General features: G+C 46.1%; 1 protein-coding gene across 8 annotated transcripts in view; it reads right to left on the bottom strand.

Annotated features, from left to right (window-relative positions):
* Positions 1–22853, bottom strand: part of D430041D05Rik (RIKEN cDNA D430041D05 gene) — a 268798-nt gene that overhangs the window by 112869 nt on the left and 133076 nt on the right. For 4 of the 8 annotated variants that reach the window (XR_866274.3, XM_011239527.2, XM_011239526.2 and 1 more), the window contains exon 2: positions 27–2567. The exons of 1 other annotated variant lie outside the window; for it this stretch is intronic. Coding sequence is in view for 6 of the 7 variants with exons in the window: in XM_011239527.2 (XP_011237829.1) it covers positions 27–2567 (2541 nt within the window). In the remaining variant the exon portion in view is untranslated. The remainder of the gene's footprint in view (positions 1–26; positions 2568–22853) is intronic. 3 more of the 8 variants (NM_001033347.2, NM_001368844.1, XM_006499483.3) reach the window with 2 other exon arrangements.

The raw sequence follows: 22853 nt of genomic DNA on the forward strand, positions 1-22853 counted from the left end.
TGCTTTGGCCGAAAAAGCAGTCATACCTGTTTTCTGGGTACCAGGAAACAAACTACCTGTGTGAGTGGCTGCACCTGTCCATTTCTTGGGACGCCGGGAGGTTCGCAGCACTTTGGAAGGGGTCCTGGAAAAGGCACCGGTTGGTACGGAAGGTGAGGCTGTAGATGAGTGATATTCCAGGACACTCTGGAATTGTGGGGAGCCATTTTCCCCTGGTGATAGATAGATGTCACTGGAAATGTGTGAACCTGCGTCTGTTCCATCTGAAAGCATTTGGTGCAAGCTAGCCGCAGAAGCTAAACTTGGCCAGGTTGGCCAAAAAGGATGGGCCGGCCGGATGGGCAGTTGTGACATAGGATTTTGACTTGTGGAGGAGTAGTAATGAACCATTTCTGTGTCAAAGTCTCTGGCATGCTTGCCTGTGGGCGGGAAGTCTGTGTGGCTTTCGACTACGGCCTCTTCTGAGGGTTGGAGAGGCTGGCTGGTCCTGGGACTGAGGACTGGGTCCTGGAAGTTAAAGCTGTCTGCAGCCACCAGCTGCCCAGCAATCTCTTTGAAATTCCGAGATTGTAATGCATTGGCAGCTGAAGTTGTACCACCGGGAAGAGCCACTGAAGCTGGACGAAGTTCCCGATGTGTGGAGTTAATTGTATGAGTGTTTACATCATGATTCGTTTGCTGCTGCGAGCCAGATATCCCCGATTGTGTGGCGAGGGATGCAGTTTCTGCTGAAAGAAAGCTCCAGAAAACATCTGTGGCTGCTGGCTTTCTCGTGCCTCCCATTGTTGGGAGACCATGGACGTCGGTGGAGGAGGGAAGTTCTGTCACCTGTTTGGAAGCCGAAGCTGGCAACTCTGACTGGCTTGTGACAGCTGCGAGAGACTCCAGCTTGGTACCGGAAGAGCGAGGAGAAGCAGCTTGTGTGGTGAGCGCGGATGATGGAGGTGACCCTGGAGGAGAGAGGTCTGTTCTTAGTGCTGTCATGATGAGAGGTGAGAGACGACCTGTGTTAAAATCAGAGGTGGATCCAGTCACTGCACGACGACTGGGGGCCTCTTTCGTTGGCAGAGCCCACAGAGAAGTTGTCCCGTTTGCCTTTTCATTTGTCCAGAAAATGGCTGCTGCCCTGTCCTCCTTTTGCTGAGGAAATGTCCAAATTGTAGGAGGAGGATTAGGAAGTTTGCTTGAGAGAAGCTGTGTGGCTGCATCAGGAAGGTATTCATCATGGGCACCTTCTCGGGACAAGGGTGCCTCTGGCACAGGGGCTGGAGAGGCGTGATCCTTATTGGGCTGGCGGACAGTAAGCAGGGAGAGAGGGGTGCCTGTCCCCTTCAGTGGTGATCCAGGAGCTGCCTCAGGATGGACCATTTGCCCTTGACTGAGTGTAGTAAGAGGCTGAGGAGGAGGCACCAAAGAGGAAGGTTTGTTTTCTGGGGAGAGGGTGGGCTTTCTGGAACTCTCTGGCACTTCTGACAAATGTGGCCAGTTGGCAAAACTATTTGTAGGAGGAACAGGGGCTAGCTCTCTGCTGGTCATCACTGACTCTGCAGTCTGGAATCGTGGGGCCCAGGCCCCATAGCTTGCTGCCAATGTGCGCAGATAAATGGGCAATGACTCTGCACCACGCCCTCTGACAGGCCCCGATGTGCGGAATGGCTGGGTAGATACAGGACTCAAAGCCTCTTCCCACATGGACCGTGAGGAGGTTACACCTGGAAGGCCTCCAGGGGCTAGGGAAGGGAGAGACAGGTGGTCTTGTTCTGCTATGGAGCTCAGAACCCCAGGAGTTGGGGAAGCTGCTGGGCGGGGACTCTCTGATAGGGACGGCTCAGAGTACTGCTTTGTGGAGGATGTAGAAAAGTCTAGGCGAGGGGTACCTATGAGAGTCTGGGCATCTCTGGATGGAAAGAGGTTTGTTTTATGAAAAAATGGGTTCAGGACATTAACTGGGCTCTGACCTGAAGAGAAGTCAGCTGGTGTCATTTGGGGAAACAAAGGCACTTTGGTGGGATGCTGTACTGGCTTAGGAGTGGGGATGGAATGTGGTGAATCAGGGGCCAATGAAGATGATGATGGTGGAGGGAGAAGAAGGGAGCTGTCTGACCTCAACGGATGCTTTGAAAGGAAAGGCATCCCTACCAGGGGCTGTGATGGGGAGACAGCACTCGAGGTGGCTGATGGGGCTGTAGGTAATGGGGGAAGCATGCTGGTGCGAGGCAAACCTGACATGTCCGCTGCTTCTCTTCCCCCTTCAGGCCTTGTTTGGACCAGAGTCTCAGTGGGGTCCTTGGCAAGATCCAGGGAGGCGCTATGTCCACTTCCTTGGTAAGGGGATGAAGAGAAGTCCACATGTGCCCTGGTCCTACGGTGTGCCTTAGGCAGAGGTGTCTGGGATAGCTTCAGCAAGGTTGTGTTGTCAGGAGGCTGTCCCAGCACATTCTTGAATCTGTCTGCTGCTGAGGAAGACTTGACTTCCAAGAAAGGCCATGTTGGTGAAATTGGTAACAATTTCCCAAGGGGAAAGGACTCTGAGGTCGGAGTGACATGTATCTGTAGATTGTCTGTCCCTGTGAAAGAAAGCATCCACATGAGATGTGGGATCAGGATGCACTGCAATGGGCAGGCGCTGGAGACAAGGAGCAAGCAAGACAGGCCCTGCCTGGCCACAGTCCTTCTGCTCATCACAGAACCCTCATGAAACAACTCAAACAAGGAACGAAGTAGCAAGGAACGAAGTAAGTGCGATGTATTGCAGGAAACCCACAGGGAAGTGCTATAAAAATTAGACTTTGATGAAGGGATTTTTTGAGACAGGGTCTCACTTTGTAATTCATACCTATTAACCTGCTCTCCCTCCCATGGCTGGGAGTAACGCATGTTCCACCATGCCTGCTTGATGAAGGGATTTTCAAACAACATTGTGGGAGACACTCATGTGTTTAAATAGTTTTCTATCACTTACTAGGCTTAAAGCATAGAAAAATCAGAAAGATGTGGCTGCCTGCAGCTAGCAAATGATACCAAAGTAGACATGATCCAAGAACCCATGATGCACAAGGAATGTGAAAAATATACTCAAGGAAATACCTCAAGGATAAATGGCTTCAATAGAATGTATTTCTCTTGGATTTAAAAGGATTTCTGGTTCTTTGTTCATGCTGTGTCAAGGAGCAGAAGGGATTTCTTTCACATTAGGTTATTTCCAAAAGAAAAATCATTCATATTCCACCTAGGACAGGAGACACCTCTCAAAAGGTCTGGTGTCACTAGAAGCACCTGCTGAGACAAGAACTGTCAGCACAATGTGTGACGCCCAGCAGGAAGGTGAGGAGAGATTGACAGGTAGGAGTGATTGACGCACAGCAGGAAAGGAGGGCATGGAACATGGAAGTCTGGGATGCCACATGTCCTGCTCTCCCATTGTTGATGACCCCTTCCTGGCTCTTCTGGGTTGATGGTGCAAAAAGTAGCTAAATGTTCTTAGCTAATACTTTTCTTCTTACTACCCCACATGCATGTGTGTGTGTGTGTGTGTGTGTGTGTGTGTGTAAGAGTATCCACGCATGTGGGTGTATAAGGTATCCATGCATGTGAAGGCCAGACACAACCCTTAGGTGCCATTTGTTTTTCAAGAGCCATCGTCCACAGTTCTTTGAGACAAGATCTCTCACTGGGACCTAAAACTTGCCAAGTAAGCTGGGCTAACTAACCAGAAGGTCCCAGAGGTCAATCCTCCTGCCTACACATACCCCATGCTGGGATTACAAGCATGCACCAGTGTGCTTAGCTTTTTAGTGGCCTCTAGGGAGCAAACTCAATTAGTTCCTCTTGTTCCAGGGGCAAGGACTTTATCAACGGAGTGGTCTCCTCGGGCTCTAATGCTTTAAGCGTTTTAAATGAGATGAATGATACTTGCACAGATGTTTACACTCTTTGTGAAAACAGTAGAGCCATTTGATAGAATCCGCTTATTAGGAATTCAGAAGGTCTGATTGATAAATATCTTCAGCCACCCAGAGTTGGGCACGTGTCTCTGACCTCAGTTGCATATATAAGGACAACAGACACAGCCAAACTATTCCACCCAGCTACTGTGGGGCGAGCAAATAAACTTATGGAGGAGGAGGGACCAGCTGTCTATGCAGAAAATCTCGAAACAAACAAACTCTGATTACAGCCTGGGCTTGCTTTCATGTAAGAGGAGCCGTGGATCACAAAGGGGACACCCTCTGCTGGAAGAGCGCAAAAGCAGGTCGGTATGAGGGGTCCTCCCTCCCAGGCCTAGGCTGCATCTCCAGTTGCTTTTCTCAGGGACTGAAGTCTGCCAACCGAAAAAAGGAACAACTGGAGAAAGTCTTATAATAGGAAGGTTTGCGAATGAATACACAACAGCCTCTTCATGACAAAAGCTGAGCTGTGATTGTCTTCTGAGATGGTTTTTCCAGTTTTCCCTTTTGCAGCTTGAAGAAGGAAGGGTGGACGGTGTCTTTCACCCTAAGTAAGAACACGTGGACAGCTTTCATTTTGATCCTCTGTGCTCTTGTGATTTCCCTTTTCCTTTTTTAAATAAAATTTTAAATTATTTTAACTTTATATGTATGGGTATTTTGCCTGCATGTATCTGAGCATACCACATGCCTGTCTGGTGCCCATAGAAGAAGGTGTCAGATCCCCTGGAACTGGAGTTACAGATGCTTCTGAGCCACCATGTGGGTACTAGGATTCGAACACTGGTCCCTCAGAAGAGCAACAAGTGCTTTTAATCTCTGAGCCATCTCTATGGCCCTGCATTCTTGTTTTTAACTTTATTTCCATAGTTAGGATTGAGATATAAGAAACTGGCCTCAAGTCATTTTAAGGGTTTGTCAGGTTTAAACCTACACTGCCAACATCCTCAATGGGATGGTTCCATTATGTAAAGAGCAATGTCTTCTGAGGGAGGCACCCTCAAAAGGCTGACTGACTCCTAATAGCCACATCAGAACCCTTGGGCCTCTCTATCTGCAGGACCCCACATTCCCTGTGGCCTCAGCTAGGCAAAGTCACTTTCAACGGACAACAGGAGCATTGTGCAGAGGTCCCGGTTCCTTTTGAAACCTGCTTCATGGTTTACAGTGGAAGCTGAGCTTCAGTGTTACCACACGTGACTTCTCGAAGGCAGCTGCAGTTTCACATGGAAGGCACGTGGCATGGCTTCATCCTCCCCACCCCCATCCATGTCGTCTCCCACACAGCCTATGGAGTGTTTGCATCTAACCGGGTTGTGACGCTCGTGGTTGAACAGAACCTCTGTCTAAGATAGTTCCATATCTTGTTATTTTGCAGTTACATCTTAAAATCTTTCCTAATGATAGGATCCCTGTGTGCTTTTATTAAAACAGATTCAACCGTTGGTTGGATTTCAGAGTCAAAACTAACTCATCTTGTTTCAAAGACATAGTCTGGTAATGAAGAAGGATGCTTGGGCCAAGCAGCTTTCGCTTTGAGCAAGATGTTCTCTCACAGCCATGCTGCAACAGGGAGGAGCGGCTGCTAGGAGGAAGCACGGGCTTCGCTGACCACAGCTGGAGGAGGCTGATGAAAAACCCCAGGCTAAAGTGAAGAACGACGGCCTCGGGTGGATTTGTTCCTTCTGACTTGAATCCAAGGCTTCCCAAGGGAGCCTTTACTCTCTCACACAATTCCCAAAGGGGAAGGAAGTAAAGTACGAAGTGTTTTAAAAAGTGCCATCTGCTGTGCTCTGGTGTGACATGCATTAATGCTATCTCCACCTTCTAAGCACATGAACTCATGAAGCCTTATGAATGAACTTCTTAAAATACCACGATGATTGGCTGGGCACCATGTGACAAGCTTCCAGTAATAAGTTATAAACAAAAACAAAAAGTGTGGCTTCTGGCAGAGACACTTAATGTTGAAGGAAAACACTCTAGAGATCACTGTCTGGGCCAGTGACATGTCTCAGCAGATGAAGGCATGTGACACCAAGCCTGACAACTTGAATCAGCAATGTGTGTGTATATGCAGGAACGTAGAGGTCAAAAGATAACTTTTGGGCATCGTTTTCTGTCCTACTATGTAGATCCTGAGAATCGAGCTTGAGACATCTGGTTTGGTGGCAATCTCTTTTTACGTCATCTTGCTGTCTCCAAGTATTGAATAATTTAATTCAACTGACTTTTCAGTATTCAACCCTTGGAATATGTGTTGGATATTTCTCAAGCACTGTTGACTTCAGAATGTGGTAACTTAAAAACAAACTATCAATGACATACATGAAGCTGAGGGAGTAGCCATATTCACCAATTAGCAAGTGACACCCACTGAAAAGATGATTGGGGTGAAGAACTGCAGAGAATAGTGTATCAGATGATTTACAGAGTTAGTTTCAGGACAGGCAAGGCTAAAAACAGTGAAACCATGTCTTGAAAATAACCCAAATAATAGTAGTAGTAATAATAATAATTAATAATAGGCAAGAACTTCCAGTTATTACATGAGATTGAAAAGCTCTACACAGCAGAGGAACGTATCAGCCGAGTGGACATACAGTTTACAGAAGGAGAGCAAGCCAGCCATGCTTCACTCTAGATCCAGCTCTGTTACATCTGGATAGTGCATTTAGAATCTATGAAGAACTGCAAGATTAAACACCACAAACATGAAGCTGCCAGTCAATAAATGGGCCAATGAGCTAAAGTCATCTCAAAAGAAGAAATGCAAGTATCCAACAAATAATTATTGTAATGTCCAACCTCCAACCATCAGGTAAATTAAAACTTCTCAGAGGATCTGTCTCACCACAGGCAGAATAACTGTCATTTAAAAAGCAATAAGGATGTAATGAAGGAGAAACCCTTATTCACTGTGCGTAAAAATGTAGGTCGGCGAAGCCACTATATAAATCAGTATGAACATTTATCAAAAAATAAAAGATAAAACTACCATATGACCTACATACAGAATTCCTGGGCATAAAACTGAAAGACCTCTGTATCTCATCACTGAGACACTTGCCCAGCCATGTCTGTTACTGTTCTATTCACAATAGCAAGGACATTGAACCACTTAGGTGTCCATTAGCAGAGAATAGATAATAATTATTCAACTGTAAAGAAAAGGGAATTGTACAGAGAAACATGCCGAACTAGGAAATTCTCTAAGAGAGGCAATCCAGGCAACAGGTAACACACATACCATGTGTCCTCTCCTGTACACAGATTCTAGCTTCTACGTGTTTATGTCTACATGTATGTGGGATGAAGGTGGATGGAGGCCATGCGACTAGAAAGGAGCCATGAGAGGGGAGAGGGGGCTTTGGGTAAGGGAGGCGGAGGATAATAGAAATTGTGACATGGGGGTCAGAAGGAGAATACTGGGAATGGAGGGGCACTGCGGGGAGATGGGAGAGAGGAGCACGGAGAATAGGTTTAGACAAACTTACTGTGTATGAAGGTATCAAAAGGAACCTGTTATTGTGTGTGGTGATTCAAAAATAAAACAGTAAATTAAAATTCTAAAACTGAGTTAGGATCCAGCCATGGTTCTTTGTACTGCTCCTCCAGGACGACATTTGAGCATCACATTAAGAAACTTACACGGGGGCTGGCAAGATGCCTGTCTTAGGTCCTTTTCTATTGCTGCGATGAGACACCACGACCAAGGCACCTTACAAAAGAAGAGATTATGTGGGACATACAGTTTCAAAGGGTTATTCATTAGAGTATATGGGCATCAAGGCAGGGAAGCAGGCAGGCAGGAATGGCACTAGAACATTAGATAAGAATTTACATCTTAATACACAGGCACAGGACAGAGAAAGCTAACTGGGGGGTGGGAACAATGTAGGTGTGTGAAGCCTGAAAGCCCACCCCTAGAAGCACACCTCTATCAACAAGGCCATATCTCCTAATCCTTCCCAAATAGTTACACCAACTAGGGACCAAGTATTCAAATATATTAGCCTTTGGGGAGCATTCTCATTCAGACCACCAAAATGGCTCAGTGGGTTCAGGTACTTGCTACCAAGCCTTGATGGCTTAGTTTGATCCCTGGAACCCATGTGATGGAAGGAGAGAAACAATTCTCAAAATTTGCCACACCATGCATATGAAATAGTTAAACAAAAAAAAACAAAAAGAGCAAGTACAGACTAGGGAAGTTGAGACTAGAATGGGGCTTACAAGTGGGCAGGATATTAGGAATAGGGAGGGATGGAGAGAGGTTGGTCAGTGGTACTAAGTTAAGGTTAGACAGAAGCAGAGTCTGGTGTACTGCTGCCTAGAACACTGGCCAGAGCTAATGGTAATGTGTTGTACTTTTCACAAAAGCTAGAAGAATGGACTTCATCTATCTCACCACAAATATTTAGGAGATCTGTTCAACCTAGTTTTAAAATAATGCAATATACTATGCATTGTGGGGAGCCGCCCTCACATTCACCGTTGCAAGATGGCGCTGACATCCTGTGTTCTAAGTGGTAAACAAATAATCTGCGCATGTGCCAAGGGTAGTTTTCCACCCCACGTGCTCTGCCTTCCCCGTGACGACAACTCGGCCGATGGGCTGCAGCCAATCAGGGAGTAATATGTCCTAGGCGGAGGATAATTCTCCTTAAAAGGGACGGGGTTTTGCCATTCTTTCTCTTGCTTTCTTGCTCTTGTTCTTTTTCTCTCTCTTGCTTTCTTGTTCTTGTTCTTTTTCTTGCTTTCTTGCTCTCTCTTGCTCTTGCTCTTGCACTCTTGCTCTCTCTTGCTCTTGTTCTTTTTCTTGCTCTTGTTTTTTCTCTCTCTTGCTCTTGCGCTCTGGCTCCTAAAGATGTAAGCAATAGAGCTCTTGCTCTCTTGCTCTCTTGCGCTCTGGCTCCTAAAGATGTAAGCAATAGAGCTCTTGCTCTCTTGCTATCTTGCTCTCTGGCTCCTGAAGATATAAGCAATAAAGCTTTGCCGCAGAAGATTCCGGTTTGTTGTGTTCTTCCTGGCCGGTCGCGAGAACGCGTGTAAGCACAGGGTGTGGCATCAGAACAGGGTGTGGCATCCGATTAATGTGCATAGCCTTTATGTTTTTACATACCAATTACATTTAAAGGCTTTAGTATTTTTTCTTACATGTGAATGAGTGTTTTGCTTGGATGTATTCATGTGCACCATTGCATGTAGTACCCGGGGAAGCAAGAAGAGGGTGTCTAAACCCCTGGACCTGGAATTACAGGTTGCTGTGAGCTGCCATGTGGATGCTGGGAACCCAAGTCAGGTCCTCTGCAAGAGCAGAAAGTGTTTTTTAAATGCCTCCTAGCTATATCTTAAGTTCCCTAAATGCACCTTGAATAGAGGATACATTCTAGGAGATTATCTTGGTGGAGATCTTACCTTGTAAAGAGGGGTCCCTGTCTGCTTGCACTGAGATCCTGGGCGACACTAAGAGCTTTATGAGTGTCAAAGCCTAGCACCCTGAAGTATCAGTGTTGTCAAAAGCTGCGGACAAAGAGCTTATCTCGAAGGATGAAGATGTGATCTTGAGTTATATGTAACATTGGATGGCTAGAGCCTTCGGGAGGCATGCTGGCTAACTGTACCTGCCATTGACCTTAGGGACCCGTTTTATCTTTCTGTTCTGAGGACTGTCACAAACGTTTAAAGAGACTCATTGACAGGGGTCAGAATCTCTCTGACACACATGGGAAGGCTTTTCTGAAACATTCATTTATTTGTATGTGGTGTCCTTGATCAAACCCCTACCCTCCTACTGTGTTTTCCTAGGGATTATGCATCTACAGGCTATAGTAGCCTCGTGTTTACATTATACATCCATACCGTTTACAACAGTACAACCATATCTCCTATAGATCATTCCATGAATCCAGACATGGAGGTCAGAGGGTAGCTTGCAGGAGTCAGTTCTCTCTTTACTCCGTATGTATCCTGGAGATCAAACTCAAGTCATCAGGCTCCATGCTAAGTGCCTTTACCCAAAAAGTCATCTCACCAGCCATGGAAAAGCTTTTTGGATGTGTTATTTAACTGCAGACCAGGGAAAGAGAGATTATAGCTTAATAATAAAAGAGAGTCCTCTAATTAATAAAATTGTGGGAAGCACAACGAGCTGGTTTAAGTTAATGAGCTCATCACTACTACACGTACGCGAATGTGCATCTTTCATATTGATTCATCTCTTCCTCCCTTCCTTCATTTCTTCCCTTCTCCCTCCTCCTCTCTGTCCCCCGGCAAATGACTGCTCTATGCCACACTCTGGAGTAAGCAATGTCTTGGAGGAAGAAAGGATGATCTCTGACTTCATGGAACGTACTGAGCTATAGGAGATATGGATGTAACGTTGACATCCTCACAAATGTAAGCATGAGGCTACTATAGCCTGTAGATGCACAGTTCTTAGGAGAACACAGTAGGGGGGGAGTAGGGGTTTGATCAAGGAAGAGGAGAAGAAAAATACTGAGAAAGTATCAAGACCCAAAGAGCAAGGGAATGTAAAATGTTCCATGCAGAGGAACAAGTATATACAAAGACCCTGCAACAGAAAACAGGAGCAAGAACATGAGGAATCGGGACTGGAGAGATGGCTCAGTGGTTAAGAGCACTGGCTGTTTTGCCTGAGGAGCCAGTTTTAATTCCTAGCACCCCCATGGTGACTCACAACTATCTCTAACCCAAGTCCTGGGAGACCCGACAGTCTCTTCTGTCAGTGGACACACATAATGCACAGACATACACCCAGGCAAAACACCCATACACACAGAATAAAATTAAAATGAAAAAAAAAAAAAACTACAAGAAGGTAGCCAATAGTTTTATCAGAAGAGTGAGGAGGGACATAGCATGAGATAAAACCTCAGGCGTAGGTGTTTGCTGGATCACAGAATTGTGTGGGTTTCAGGTTGGTGGAGAGGGCTGGGGAATAGGGAGCATTTGGGAGCAAAGCCATGTTTTGGAAGAAACATTCTACCTCTGGACTGAGGAACAAACTGACAAGAGTAGATGGCAGCAGACCAGTCAAAAAACACCCGCAAAGGTCCAGCAGAAGGCGGCAGGGAGCTGCAAGGAAAGCGGACCCAAGACTCCTTTGTGGCCCCTTGCAGCCTTTAGAGTTTGGGATTCCAGAATTTCCCTAAGCACTTTTGTGTGCACGCACATGGCAGCCCTTTTAATGGCTGCAATTTTTCTTTTATGGCTCTGAGTGGGAGGTTTCCTCCTCCCCCTTGAAGCTGAGTGGACCTGAGTTTGTTCTGCCAACTAGAGTGTGGTAAAATAATGCCACATGGCTTTGGGAGCTATGTCATAAAAGGCCACACAGCTGCAGCTGAGTCCCTGGGACGCCGCCCTCCCTGTTCTGAAACCTGGGAGCCACTCTAAACAGCCCATGCCACAGGCAGACGATACTCCAGACTAAACCAAGCACCTCAGACAGACAGCATACACACTTGATAAAAGCTGCCCCTAGATCATTCTGCCCCCAGCAGTTTAAATCTCTGCAGCTGTGTAAGTCTCTCCACCCAGTGCCTGGACACCACAGAGCAAAGATAAGCTGTCTCCATGGTGCACTAACTAAATTCCCAAATTGTGGGCATGTTAAAGTGGGCACTGTCAACACTGAGAGAAGAGCGGGAAGCTGGGCAGCAAGAATCACTGGCATAGCACATGTGGGGTTGTGTCTTTCATTTCCAGGAACTGGGTCTCTAGAGCCTTTATTAGATTCTTGACAGGTTCAAGGAACCAGAAAAAAGGTACCTTTCATATTACTGAAAAAATTATTATAGTTTTTTGAACAATGTCTTTGCTAATTAAACAAATTCATCTGTATTGCTCCTGTCTAAAGGAAATACGGGGACAAAATGTGGAGCAGAGACTGAAAGAAAGGCCATCCAGAGACTTCCCCACCTGGGGATCCATCCCATATGCAGCCACCAAACCCAGACACTATTGCTTGCTGACAGGAGCCTGATATAGCTGTCTCCTGAGAGGCTCTGCCAGAGCCTGACAAATACAGAGGCAGATGCTCACAGACAGCCATTGGATTGATCAGGGGGACCCCAATGGAGGGGTTTGCCACCTCATAGGAAGAACAACAATATCAATCAACCAGAAATACCCCCACCCTGAGCTCCCAGGAACTAAACTACCAACCAAAGAATACACATGGAGGGACCCATGGATCCAGCTGCATATGTAGCAGAGGATGGCCTTGTCTGGCATCAAACGGAGGGGAGGCCCTTGGTCCTGTGAAGGCTTGATGCCCCAGTGTAGGAGAATGCTAGGGTAGTGAGGCAGGAGTGGATGGGTGGGGGAGCACCCTTGTGGAGACAGGGGGCGTGTGGGATAGAGGATTCTCAGAGAGAAAACTGGGAAGGGGAATAACATTTGAAATGTAAATAAACAAAACAGCCAATAATTTTTAAAAAAAAAGAAACCCTACAGATAGAAGAAATGTTCTTTTTTCCACTTTTTATGGTATGTATGTATATATGAGTGTATATGTGTGTGTGTACCCATGAATGTGGATGTGTATTGTATGTGTGTGTATCCACACATGTGGATATATGTGTGTGTTTGGGTGCTCATGTATGTGTGTGCTGTGTGTGTTGTATGTGCATATACCCATGTATGTCGATATAAGTGTGTGTGCTGTGTGTGTTCCCACACATGTAGATGTATGTGTGTGTGTGTCCATGTATGTGTGTGTGCTGTGTATATGTTGTATGTGTGTGTGCTCATGCATGTTGAAGCCTACATTGATATCAGGAGTTATCTTTAATAAGGCTTTTCACCTTATTCACCAGCCAGGTCTCAGTCAAGCCCAGAGTTCACTGACATGGCTAGTCTTGCTATCTAGCTTGCTCTGCGAATACCCTGTGTCTACGCTCTGAGGCTGGAGTTACAGCTTGCAGACCCCTCGAGGCCCCCAGCAGGCATTTATTTACACAGGATCCAAACCCAGGTCCTCACTCCTGCCCAGCTTTTAGCCACTGAACCATTTCCCCAGCCCAGAAGAACATTTTACAAGTCAAAAATGAGAAGTTAGATGGTGTTTATTCAAAAGAGGAAAGGGCTAGGTCTGGTGGAACACACCTAGGATTCTAGGACTCAGGAGGAGGATGCAGGAAAAATGAAGAGTTTGAGGTCAGCCTTGGCTACATACATACTATGTCTGAGCTAAATGAGACACTATCTCAAACATAAATAAATAAACAAAATGGGAGGTAAATTTAGAGACACACTGTAGAAAGCTTAAGATACAAACAAAGGAAGGCAGGGAGGGGAAAGTCAGGTGATATGTCTGGCCAGCTCTGAGATGGCCATCATGGTCCACTGCTGCCCATTCCTTTTGTGATATCCCTCCTAGAGATTGAGAGGGACCTGTGACTTACTTCTAAATAAGACAAGAAAAGGATACAATGACCTTATCTAGGATGCCATTGCCCTAGCAGACTTTTCCCTCACACTGGCTTCATGAGGTAAGAAGCTTGATTTTGTGAATCCTTGTGGCAAAGACCTCCAGTCATGAGAGACCATGAATGGCTGGCTCCTGTGTTGACAGCCTTAAGGAAGCCAGGCCCCCAGTGTGGCAGCCACACTAAAAGTTCTGCCTTTAATCCCAAGTGAGTTTGCCTGTGGATTCTTCCCCAGTCACACCTCCAGACGTCCATGCAGCCTGCCAACACCATAATTACAGCCCGGAACACTGGGCCAATGAAGTTTCCCTAGCCAGGTGACCCATAGAGACCATGAAATAATAGCAACTCCTGTCGAGCCATTAAGTTTGGGACAATTTGTTACATTGCAGTAGAAAATCAATACGGGGACATGTGTAGTAGCCATGCCTGCAATCTCTTCGCTTGGAATGCTGAGTGCAAGACATGGCAAGATTCTATCTTTTTTTTTTTTTTCAGTTTTTTTTTTATTAGGTATTTTCCTCATTTACATTTTCAATGCTATCCCAAAGGTCCCCCATATCCAGCCCCCCACTCCCCTACCCACCCACTCCCCCTTTTTGGCCCTGGCGTTCCCCTGTACTGGGGCATATAAAGTTTGCAAAAGGAAAGGAGGGAGGGAAGGGAAGGAGGAGGGAGAGGGAGGAAGAGATGGAGGCAGGGAGGGAGGGAGGCAGGGAGGGAGGGAGGGAGGGAGGGAGGGAGGGAGGGAGGGAGAGAGGGAAGAAGGAAGGAAGGAAGGAAGGAAGGAAGGAAGGAAGGAAGGAAGGAAGGAAGGAAGGAATCTAAGTAGGAAGGAGCAGTAGAAGGCAGTATGGTAAGGCAGAAGTGCAGGAAGATGAGACAGAGCGCAGGTTATCACGGTTGATTTGGTAGTATGAAGGATGGTACAAGGTTGGTTTCAAGATAAGACAAAAAGAAGTTAATGCATCCATTGGACTACCACAGAGAGTTGTGAAATAAGTCTAACACAGTACCTGGGATGTGAAGTGAATGAAGGCTTTGCAGAGAAGCAGCATTGCCACAGCAGCAAATGCATTAGGATGCCGCAATGAGGTGGGATGCCCTCTCATTCCTGAGTCCCATTGTAAAGGGGAAGAGAAATAGCGGGCCAGTCTTGTAATACAACTTTATTGGGTTTTCCCCAATGAACTCCTATAAATAGCATGTGTGTGTGTGTGTGTGTTAGTATCCATGTGTTCATACACATAGAACTGTGGGTATGTGTATTTGTGAGTGCACGCGCGTGGAAGCCAAAAGTCAGCATTAGGTGTCTTCCTTGGTCACGATAGCTATTGTTTGAGATAGGATATGTCATTGAACTTGGAGCTCAATGGCTGATTGGATGGCCACTGGGCTCCAGGAGTCAGCTAGTCTGCACACACTTCCCACAGTGCTGGGTGCAGAAGTCTGCTGCTGTGCCTGGGTTTTTGGTTTTGTTTTTACATGAAAGAAGGGGATTTTGGAACTCGGGTCCTCGTGTCTGCACTTCAAGCGCTGTACCTGCAGATCTACCTCCCCAGTCCACTCTGACTGCCCTCTCGGTCTCATACCACCTCCATAGTCCTTTTCAATGTAGAATGACACAGACTACTCTTTGCCATCAAGTCATTCTAGATATGGTTAAATTGACAACCGACAATAGCCATCACATCTAAGTTGGGGTCTCCAGGACCTTTTTAAAGCTGAGTTTGGGTGTGTGCTCATACAACCCTAGTGCTATAGGTGAAGAAATAGGTGGGGACTGGCTGGCCCGCCAGTGGAGCCCAAAGAGAGAATTTCAAGTTCAGGGAGAGACCCTATTTCAGAAAAATAAGGTGGGTTCTGGAGAGATGGTTCAATGGTTAAAAGATCTTGCTGTTCTTCCCAAGGACCTGTGTCTGATTCTTATCACCCACATGGTGTCTCCTGTAACTCCAGTTCCATGGAATCTGACTCTATCTTATAACCCCCTAAGGGTTCCAGACATGTAGGTGGTACACAGACATCCATGCAGACAAACACTCATAGACATGAAATAATAATATATAAATGATAAATGGATGGATGGATAGGTAGTTAGATGGAAAGATTAGATAGATAGATAAATAGATAGATAGATAGATAGATAGATAGATAGATAGATAGATAGATAGATAGACAGATAGACAGATAGACAGACAGATAGATAGACAGACAGACGGATAGGAATGGAGCATCCTTCATTTAAAAAAAATAAGATAGGGGCTAGAGAAATGGTTCAGTTATTAAGGGCACACAATTCTCTTGGAGAGAACCTAAATTTGATTCCCAGCATCCTTGTCAGGTGGCTCACAACCATCTATAACTCCAAGTCCAGTGGGATTCCACACCTCTGGTATCCCTCGAGCACCAACACTCATATGTATATACTGGACACAGACACACACAGACACACACTCATAGACACACAGTCATGCACACACCACTCTGACCCCCAGGTCTTAGGGCTGAGCTTTCTGGTTTCATCAAACAGCCCTTTGTTTCCAAAGCCCCAAGTCTGAACTTCAGACACACCCACTCAGGTTCAGCCCTGCCCTGGGCTGCTTTCTGACCTTTAAAAAATGACTTTTGCAAGCTAGACACAGCTGTGGTCCTTCCCAGTCAGGCTGTCTTTCTTTCACTGCTGGAAGCCCGGGGGTGGGGGGGGGTGGGGGGGGGAGGAGAAGCAAGTGTTCCCTGGCCAGCCCAGCTGAGATGCTAACCATAGCAACGAGGCTTTCCCCATCACTGTCCAGGTTTCCTCAGCCACAGCATCTGAGAAACACACTTGACCACAGCCAGCTCCTGATATGGAACATGAAGTCAACCACAAAGTAAAGGGTCACAGCACAGTTTCACCCTCCAGAGAAAAACGTCTCTGGCTTGGTACAAGCCCTACAGCCAGGGTGCTGACCTCAAACTCTACCCTTCATTTTGGTGTGTGACCTTGAGCTAGTTACTTAACTTTCCTGTGCCTTAACTCTTTCACCTGAGAAGTGAGAGTAATTCCAGTGCCCAGGAATTATAGAGTTAAGACTCAGCCATACTTGTGAAGCCCTCAGAACTGTGCCTGGCACACAATGCCCACACAATGCTGGCTATCTGGGACTCACAACTGGCCAGATACAGAGAATAAGGTTGAGGTATGCTCAGCCCCAAATGGAACCTCTATCTTATACTCCTTTCTCCCAAAGGGTTGTTGCAGAAGAAGAAAGATTAAAAGGTAACTTCTAGAAAATGGTATTTTCCCAGACGGGACAGGACCACTGCACCTAAGGACTTGCAGTGAGCTCTGGCTGCATGCACAAAACCTGCACAAGATAAGCCAGTGCATTTGCAGCAAGAATGTGGGAGGGGCCCCCCAAACCCCATCCCTAGCTGAGGAGCTTTTGGTAACTGATAGCTATTTTTTTTTCTTTTTCTTTTCTTTTTAAATATTTTTAATTAGGTATTTTCCTCATTTACATTTCCAATGCTATCCCAAAAGTCCCACATACCCTCACCCACCCACTCCCCTACCCACCCACTCCCACTTCTTGGCCCTGGCGTTCCCCTGTACTGAGGCATATAAAGTTTGCAAGACCAATGGGCCTCTCTTTCCACTGATGGCCAACTAGGCCATCTTCTGATACATATGCAGCTAGAGACAAGAGCTCCGAGGTACTGGTTAGTTCATAATGTTGTTCTACCTATAGGGTTGCAGATCCCTTTAGCTCCTTGGGTCTGATAGCTACTTAAGGGAGGAAAAATCAATTTTCTGTAGGGAATTGGCTCTGGATAAATAGCTCATGTTCCAGAGCATGGCCCTACGCCCATGGGCATGCAGACAGCACTAAACACACTTAAGGATTAAAAACCGAGCCCATGAAGTTGGGAGGGTATGGGAGTGTCTCTGACTCTTGCGGGCTCTTGGGATCCTTTTCCTCCTTCTGGGTTGCCTTGTCCAGCTTGACATGAGGGTGGGTGCCTTAGTCTTATCGTAACTTGCTATGCCAGTTTGATTGATATCCCCGAAAGGCCTGCTCTTTTCCAAAGGGAAACAGAAAGAATGGATCTGGGGAGAAGGGAGGTGTGGAGGCTGGAGAGGAGGGAGGGGAAACTGGTCAGGGTATAATGGATGAAAGAAAAACAGCACATGAAGATGAGAGGGATAAGAGAAAGCAGGAAATGGGGTGTGCTGGCTGGTTTTGTGTGTCAACTTGACACAAGATGGAGTCATGAAAGAGAAAGGAGCCTCCCTTGAGGAAATGCCTCCATGAGATCCAGCCATAAGGCATTTCTCAATTAGTGATTGAGGACAGAGGACCCCTTGTGGGTGGTGCCATCCCTGGGTAGTAGTCCTGGATTCTATAAGAAAGCAAGCTGAGCAAGCCAGGGAAAGCAATCCAGTAAGCAGCACCCCTCCATTTGTGGTCATGATGTTTGTGCAGGAATAGAAACCCCGACTAGGATATGGGGTAAGTGGAAGGGGAGGGAACAAACAAGTGGATGTGACCAAAACACATGTGCACATGAGTGAGACTCTCTCACAATAAATATATTATACAATACACTGGCACTGGGTACCATTTTTGAAGACTCAGGCTAGTGTTCGTGTTATTATTACATCTTCATTTGGTAGGACAGGAGGGTCATGGCCACACTCAGCAGCCGCTTCCTCAGAGGGCTTGGATGTCTGGCAAACTCAGAAAGCCCTGTGAGGTCAGAGCCCCACACGACCATTTCCCCTTTTCTTCCATATCCATCCTCTTACCTCGTTCTTCCTGGTACTGATCGTAGTTAGGGCTGCTGCTGCTGCTGCTGTGATAAATGTCACAACCAAAAGCAGCTTGGAGAGGCTTAATTTCAGCTTACAGTAGCCGACCATCATGGAGAGAAACCAGAGCAGGAACCCGAGGCAGGAACCTGGAGCCACTGTGCCGAGAGTGGAAGGGGACACAAGGCCCCAAGCCTAGCTCAGAAGCTACCTTCAGTTGATAACCATTCACAAAGGAAAAATTAGTGTTCTCTCACGGAGTCTCACTGGGTACATATACAAACCACACATATGGGCAGGCCCCGTGCCCAGCATTGGATGGCCATCACAAACCAAACTCAGTGCTATTTTTGGAAGTTTGTTGCCTTGTAATACTTTGTCTAGGCTTTTTTTTTAACCTTACAGATCTTTTGCTCATATTATGATATTCTGGGGTATTATGTGTGTGTGTGTGTGTGTGTGTGTGTGTGTGTGTGTGTGTGTGTGTGTGTGTGTGTGTTTAATGGGATTTTTTTTGTATGAACATGTTCATATCTCTATGTTAATACATGTTATTTAGGCTTTTTGTTGGCTCATTTTTGTTTTTTACCCATTTATTCATTTGTTTGTTTTGTCCTATTCTGGTTTGTTTGCTTTATGTTATCATTATTGTCATTATTATTATTATTATTATAGATGCCATAGAGGAGCATTGTTTACTGGCTGGTTCCTTGTGCTCACTCAGCCTACTTATAAATCCCAGGGCCACTGCCCAGGGATGACACTGCCTCACCAAGCTGGTCCCTCCCACACCAACCATTAATCAAGGCAATACCCCACAGACTTGCCTACAAGCCAACTGAATGGGGGCATTTTCTCAATGAAGACAGATATGTGTAGATTTGTGTCAAGTTGACAAAACAAGTCAGCACAATGCCTGTGAGGTAGATGATAAACATGGTCACTCCCATCTCACAGGACAGGGAGCCAAGATTCAAAGAGTTCAACTGCTCGCCACGGTCACAGAAGCTCACACACTCTGACTCCAGCTCCCCCGGCTCTCAGCACCACATGATGAAGAGGGAATGAACTCCGTGTCTGGGTTTGGGGGATGTTCTACCCTGCGAGAGTGACTTGACCAGATGGAGTCCACCCAGAAGCTGCCTCTTCTTCCACGTTTGAAGCTCTCTCTTGCCATGCTGCTGCTTCGGCAAGCATTACCCAGCATAGCTCTAAATCACGGAGACCTGTCAGGCCTTCATTCCCGGAAGGCCAAAAGAAATAGATTAAAAGCCATCACTGTGCTGGAACATCCGACCCACACTTTAGTATAAGACACCCACTTATGCGTTTTGCAATCCCTTGCAAGGAGTCTAAGTTCTAGAGTTTGGCGCCCAGAATCTTCCTGCCCAAGATGATTCCTCCTGGGCCTTTTTAAAACAAAACGCACCAGTTAATAGAACCCGACTGCCATCGCTTGAAGGGATGCCAGCCAAAGAGAAAGCTCTGCTTACTGAATCAACAGAAACATCGCAACTTTCAAAGCTCTTCCACAGCTATTTTCTGTTTTAAAAACTTTATTGCTTTCAAACCATTTGTGAAATGGCTCTTAAAATAAAGCTGTCCCTTCTCCACAGACACCCCATTAGAAGAGTGATATAATTTCACCTTCCCCTGGGTTATATGATGGCCATGGTTTAAATGGAAAACGGTCGCCATAGGTTCATGTGTTTGGTCCCAGCTGGTGGCTCTGTTTTAGGAAGTTGAGGACCCTTTGGGATGGAACCTGGTTAGTGGAATAAGGCCAGCAGGTCCTGACTGTCTGATATACCTGTTCACAGTTCCAACGTGTTCTCTCTGCTTCTTGGTACCATGTGTTCCACCATGGACGCCCACCCCACACCCCACTGAGCATGTAACCACTCAAAGCCAATACACCCTCCTTTCCTTGAGTTGCTGCTGCCAGGTATTTTGGTCACAGAGATGAAGAAGGTAACTAAGTCAATGACCATGAAAGAAAACTTAGAATCAATCTAGGCAGGTAGAAGAAAAAGAAGGGTCCTGCCACTCCCGCTTCCCTCACCACCTCCCATGTCATTCCACAAGGACCCTACTTCCTGACTCTGTTCTTGGAAAGGCTGTGGTTCACAACCCAGACTGTGAGCACATTGCACATCCAACTCTGTCCACATTCTTTTCTTCACTTTAACCCACGGAGAGGGGCTGTATATTATTCCCCAAAGCCACGGAATTACACTTTAGTTATCGATCCCAACAGCTATCACACTAAGCTTGTTTATCAGTTCTATAAATAAGCCTCTTTTCCTGAGGTTTCAACACCACTCTATGCAGTGGGTACCTAGGGCACTGGTAACCCATGGATCCACTTTCTCTGGTGAGGCTCCACAATCTTACCCAACAGCACCCCAGTTAGAGACCAAGTGTTCAGACACACACAGCGACAGAGACCTATCACATTCAAACCACAGCATTGTACTCTTGAGACAAAGTTATCACTATGGAGCCCAGGGTGGATAAATTCATGATCTTCCTGCTGCAGCCTCCTGAATCCTGGAATTCCAAATGTGCACCACCCACCATCCTCAGCTCTCCAATCATTTTAATCATTTATTATTACACATTGAAAGATATATAATGTGATCTCTGTCATGACGATCTCTGTCATGACGATTAGGTAGCTATGATCTTCATATGAAGGTAGCTCAGTGTCACAGCTCAGAGTGTGGGGTTTGGAGTTCCCAGTCCAACTACCTCACACCAGCTGTATAAACTGAGGCAAGTTATCCTGTCCCTTGGGGCCTCTTCCTTTTCAAGGTGTGGCTGATCATATCCATCTCGAAAAGCTTAAAGGCATTAATCCATTAGCGTAGCCCGGAATATGGTCAAAAAATATTATCATCAAAAATGTAGTTATTATCATAAAACAGTCTTAAAAGGCTTTGGGGACACATCTTTCCCAGAACATCAATGGTAAGTCTTTACACTCTGACTTCTGTCATTGGCTTTTCTGATGCACTCGGAATCTCTGTCCTTTCTCAGCATGATTCTGCCTGTTTTCTTCCAGTGAGCCCCTGAGAAAGTCACTCATTTAACACTCTTTTCTTTTCTTGTTTTGGACACATCATGTCCCAGGTTGGCCTTTAACTCTCTTCGGAGCAGATGCCTTGCAGTCCTGACCCTTATGGCTCCATCCCCCTAGTGCTGGGTTTACAGGTCTGCACTGCCACACCTCACAGTACAGATAGTGAGGACTGAACCCAGGGCAATCTGGGCTCCAGCCCCAGTCCTATCCTGCATCCTTAAGTGAGACTCTAATGCCTCTGTATGAGGTCCTTCAGCCTAACATCCTCTTATTTACACACTCAAGCAACTGAATTTGGAGACCGCTTACTTAGCAAAGTCATCAGCTGCACACCTTCCCAAGCAAGCATGAGGAGTTGGGGGTATAGTAAATTGTAGTTATAAACAGAAATCTATGCATGTTCTTCAATCATGTGACTATTATATGTGTATCAAGTAATAATAAATTAGTTAATTATATGTAGCTTCTTGAACAGCAAAATTTTTATAAGGTTCCTAGTAGCCAGCACAGGTATATACGCAAGCATATGCGCATATGTGCACACGCGCGCGCGCACACACATGTATAGACACACACAGAGAGAATGTAAGGCCTCTCAGTGTACTTAAGGACCAAATGATGTAACTCCAAACCACACTCTGACCCCTCATGCTCCCAGAGGCTGTCGTGTAGAACTCCAGCCCTGATCCACTTATACTGGCACAAGACAGGCAAGAACTTCTCACTCATTTTGTGTCTCTGAGTATTCTGTTGTGTTGAAAAGAAAACAAGCCTCCTTGATTTGAGGCATGCAGACAACTTGGCATCCGCTACACCTGACAATGAGTACATTGGAGAGGGAGAAAGGCTTCTCCATCAGAAACACTTTAGGAAGTCTCCAAGGGGAGATCCACAAGCACACAAGCACACAAGCACACAAGCCTCAGAAAAGTCTGTGGTAAACAAAGGCACAACTTAACCCAGAAAAGCCCACAGGAGATGACTGTGGAACTCTGCTCTTTCTTCTTTTCATTTGGTGAGGCCTACAACCGTCCCAGGGAAGCAATGCTCTGAAGAACACCTTGAGAGAATTCCAGCTTAGATCATTTCAGAGTCAAAGTCATTGCCCTTGAGCGATACCAGGCTCTGGGGTGAGGATGGGGACAAAGGAAGGAAAACTGAACCGCTGGGAGGATTGAGTGCATTGTGGAATCAGAAAACCAAATTCTTTGCCACTCCACAGCTGAGGGTGGGCTTCTTTCTCAGAGTCTGCTCTCAGGCTTATTCACACACAGCCATACACACCACTGTCTCAAGGATAACAGTGCTGTAACGAACACAAGGAGTCAGCGTCATTACACTGATGGGTCCACCACTGTCAGGCACAGTAATGGAGGGAAGACTGCAAGCTAAATACTGGAGTGTCTTCCTCTGCAGATGGTGGTGCTACATGGATGTTGATGGATGAGTCTATTTGGGGGGCGGGGACAAAGAAGCAAAATTTTACTAATATTAACAGTAAACGTCATCTTTTATTTATTTATTTATTTTGGTTTCTTGGGTTTTGTTTTGTCTTGTTGACATAGGTCTTACTA

Source organism: Mus musculus, chromosome 2 (genome assembly GCF_000001635.26).
Source record: "Mus musculus strain C57BL/6J chromosome 2, GRCm38.p6 C57BL/6J".
Classification (NCBI taxonomy): domain Eukaryota; kingdom Metazoa; phylum Chordata; class Mammalia; order Rodentia; family Muridae; genus Mus; species Mus musculus.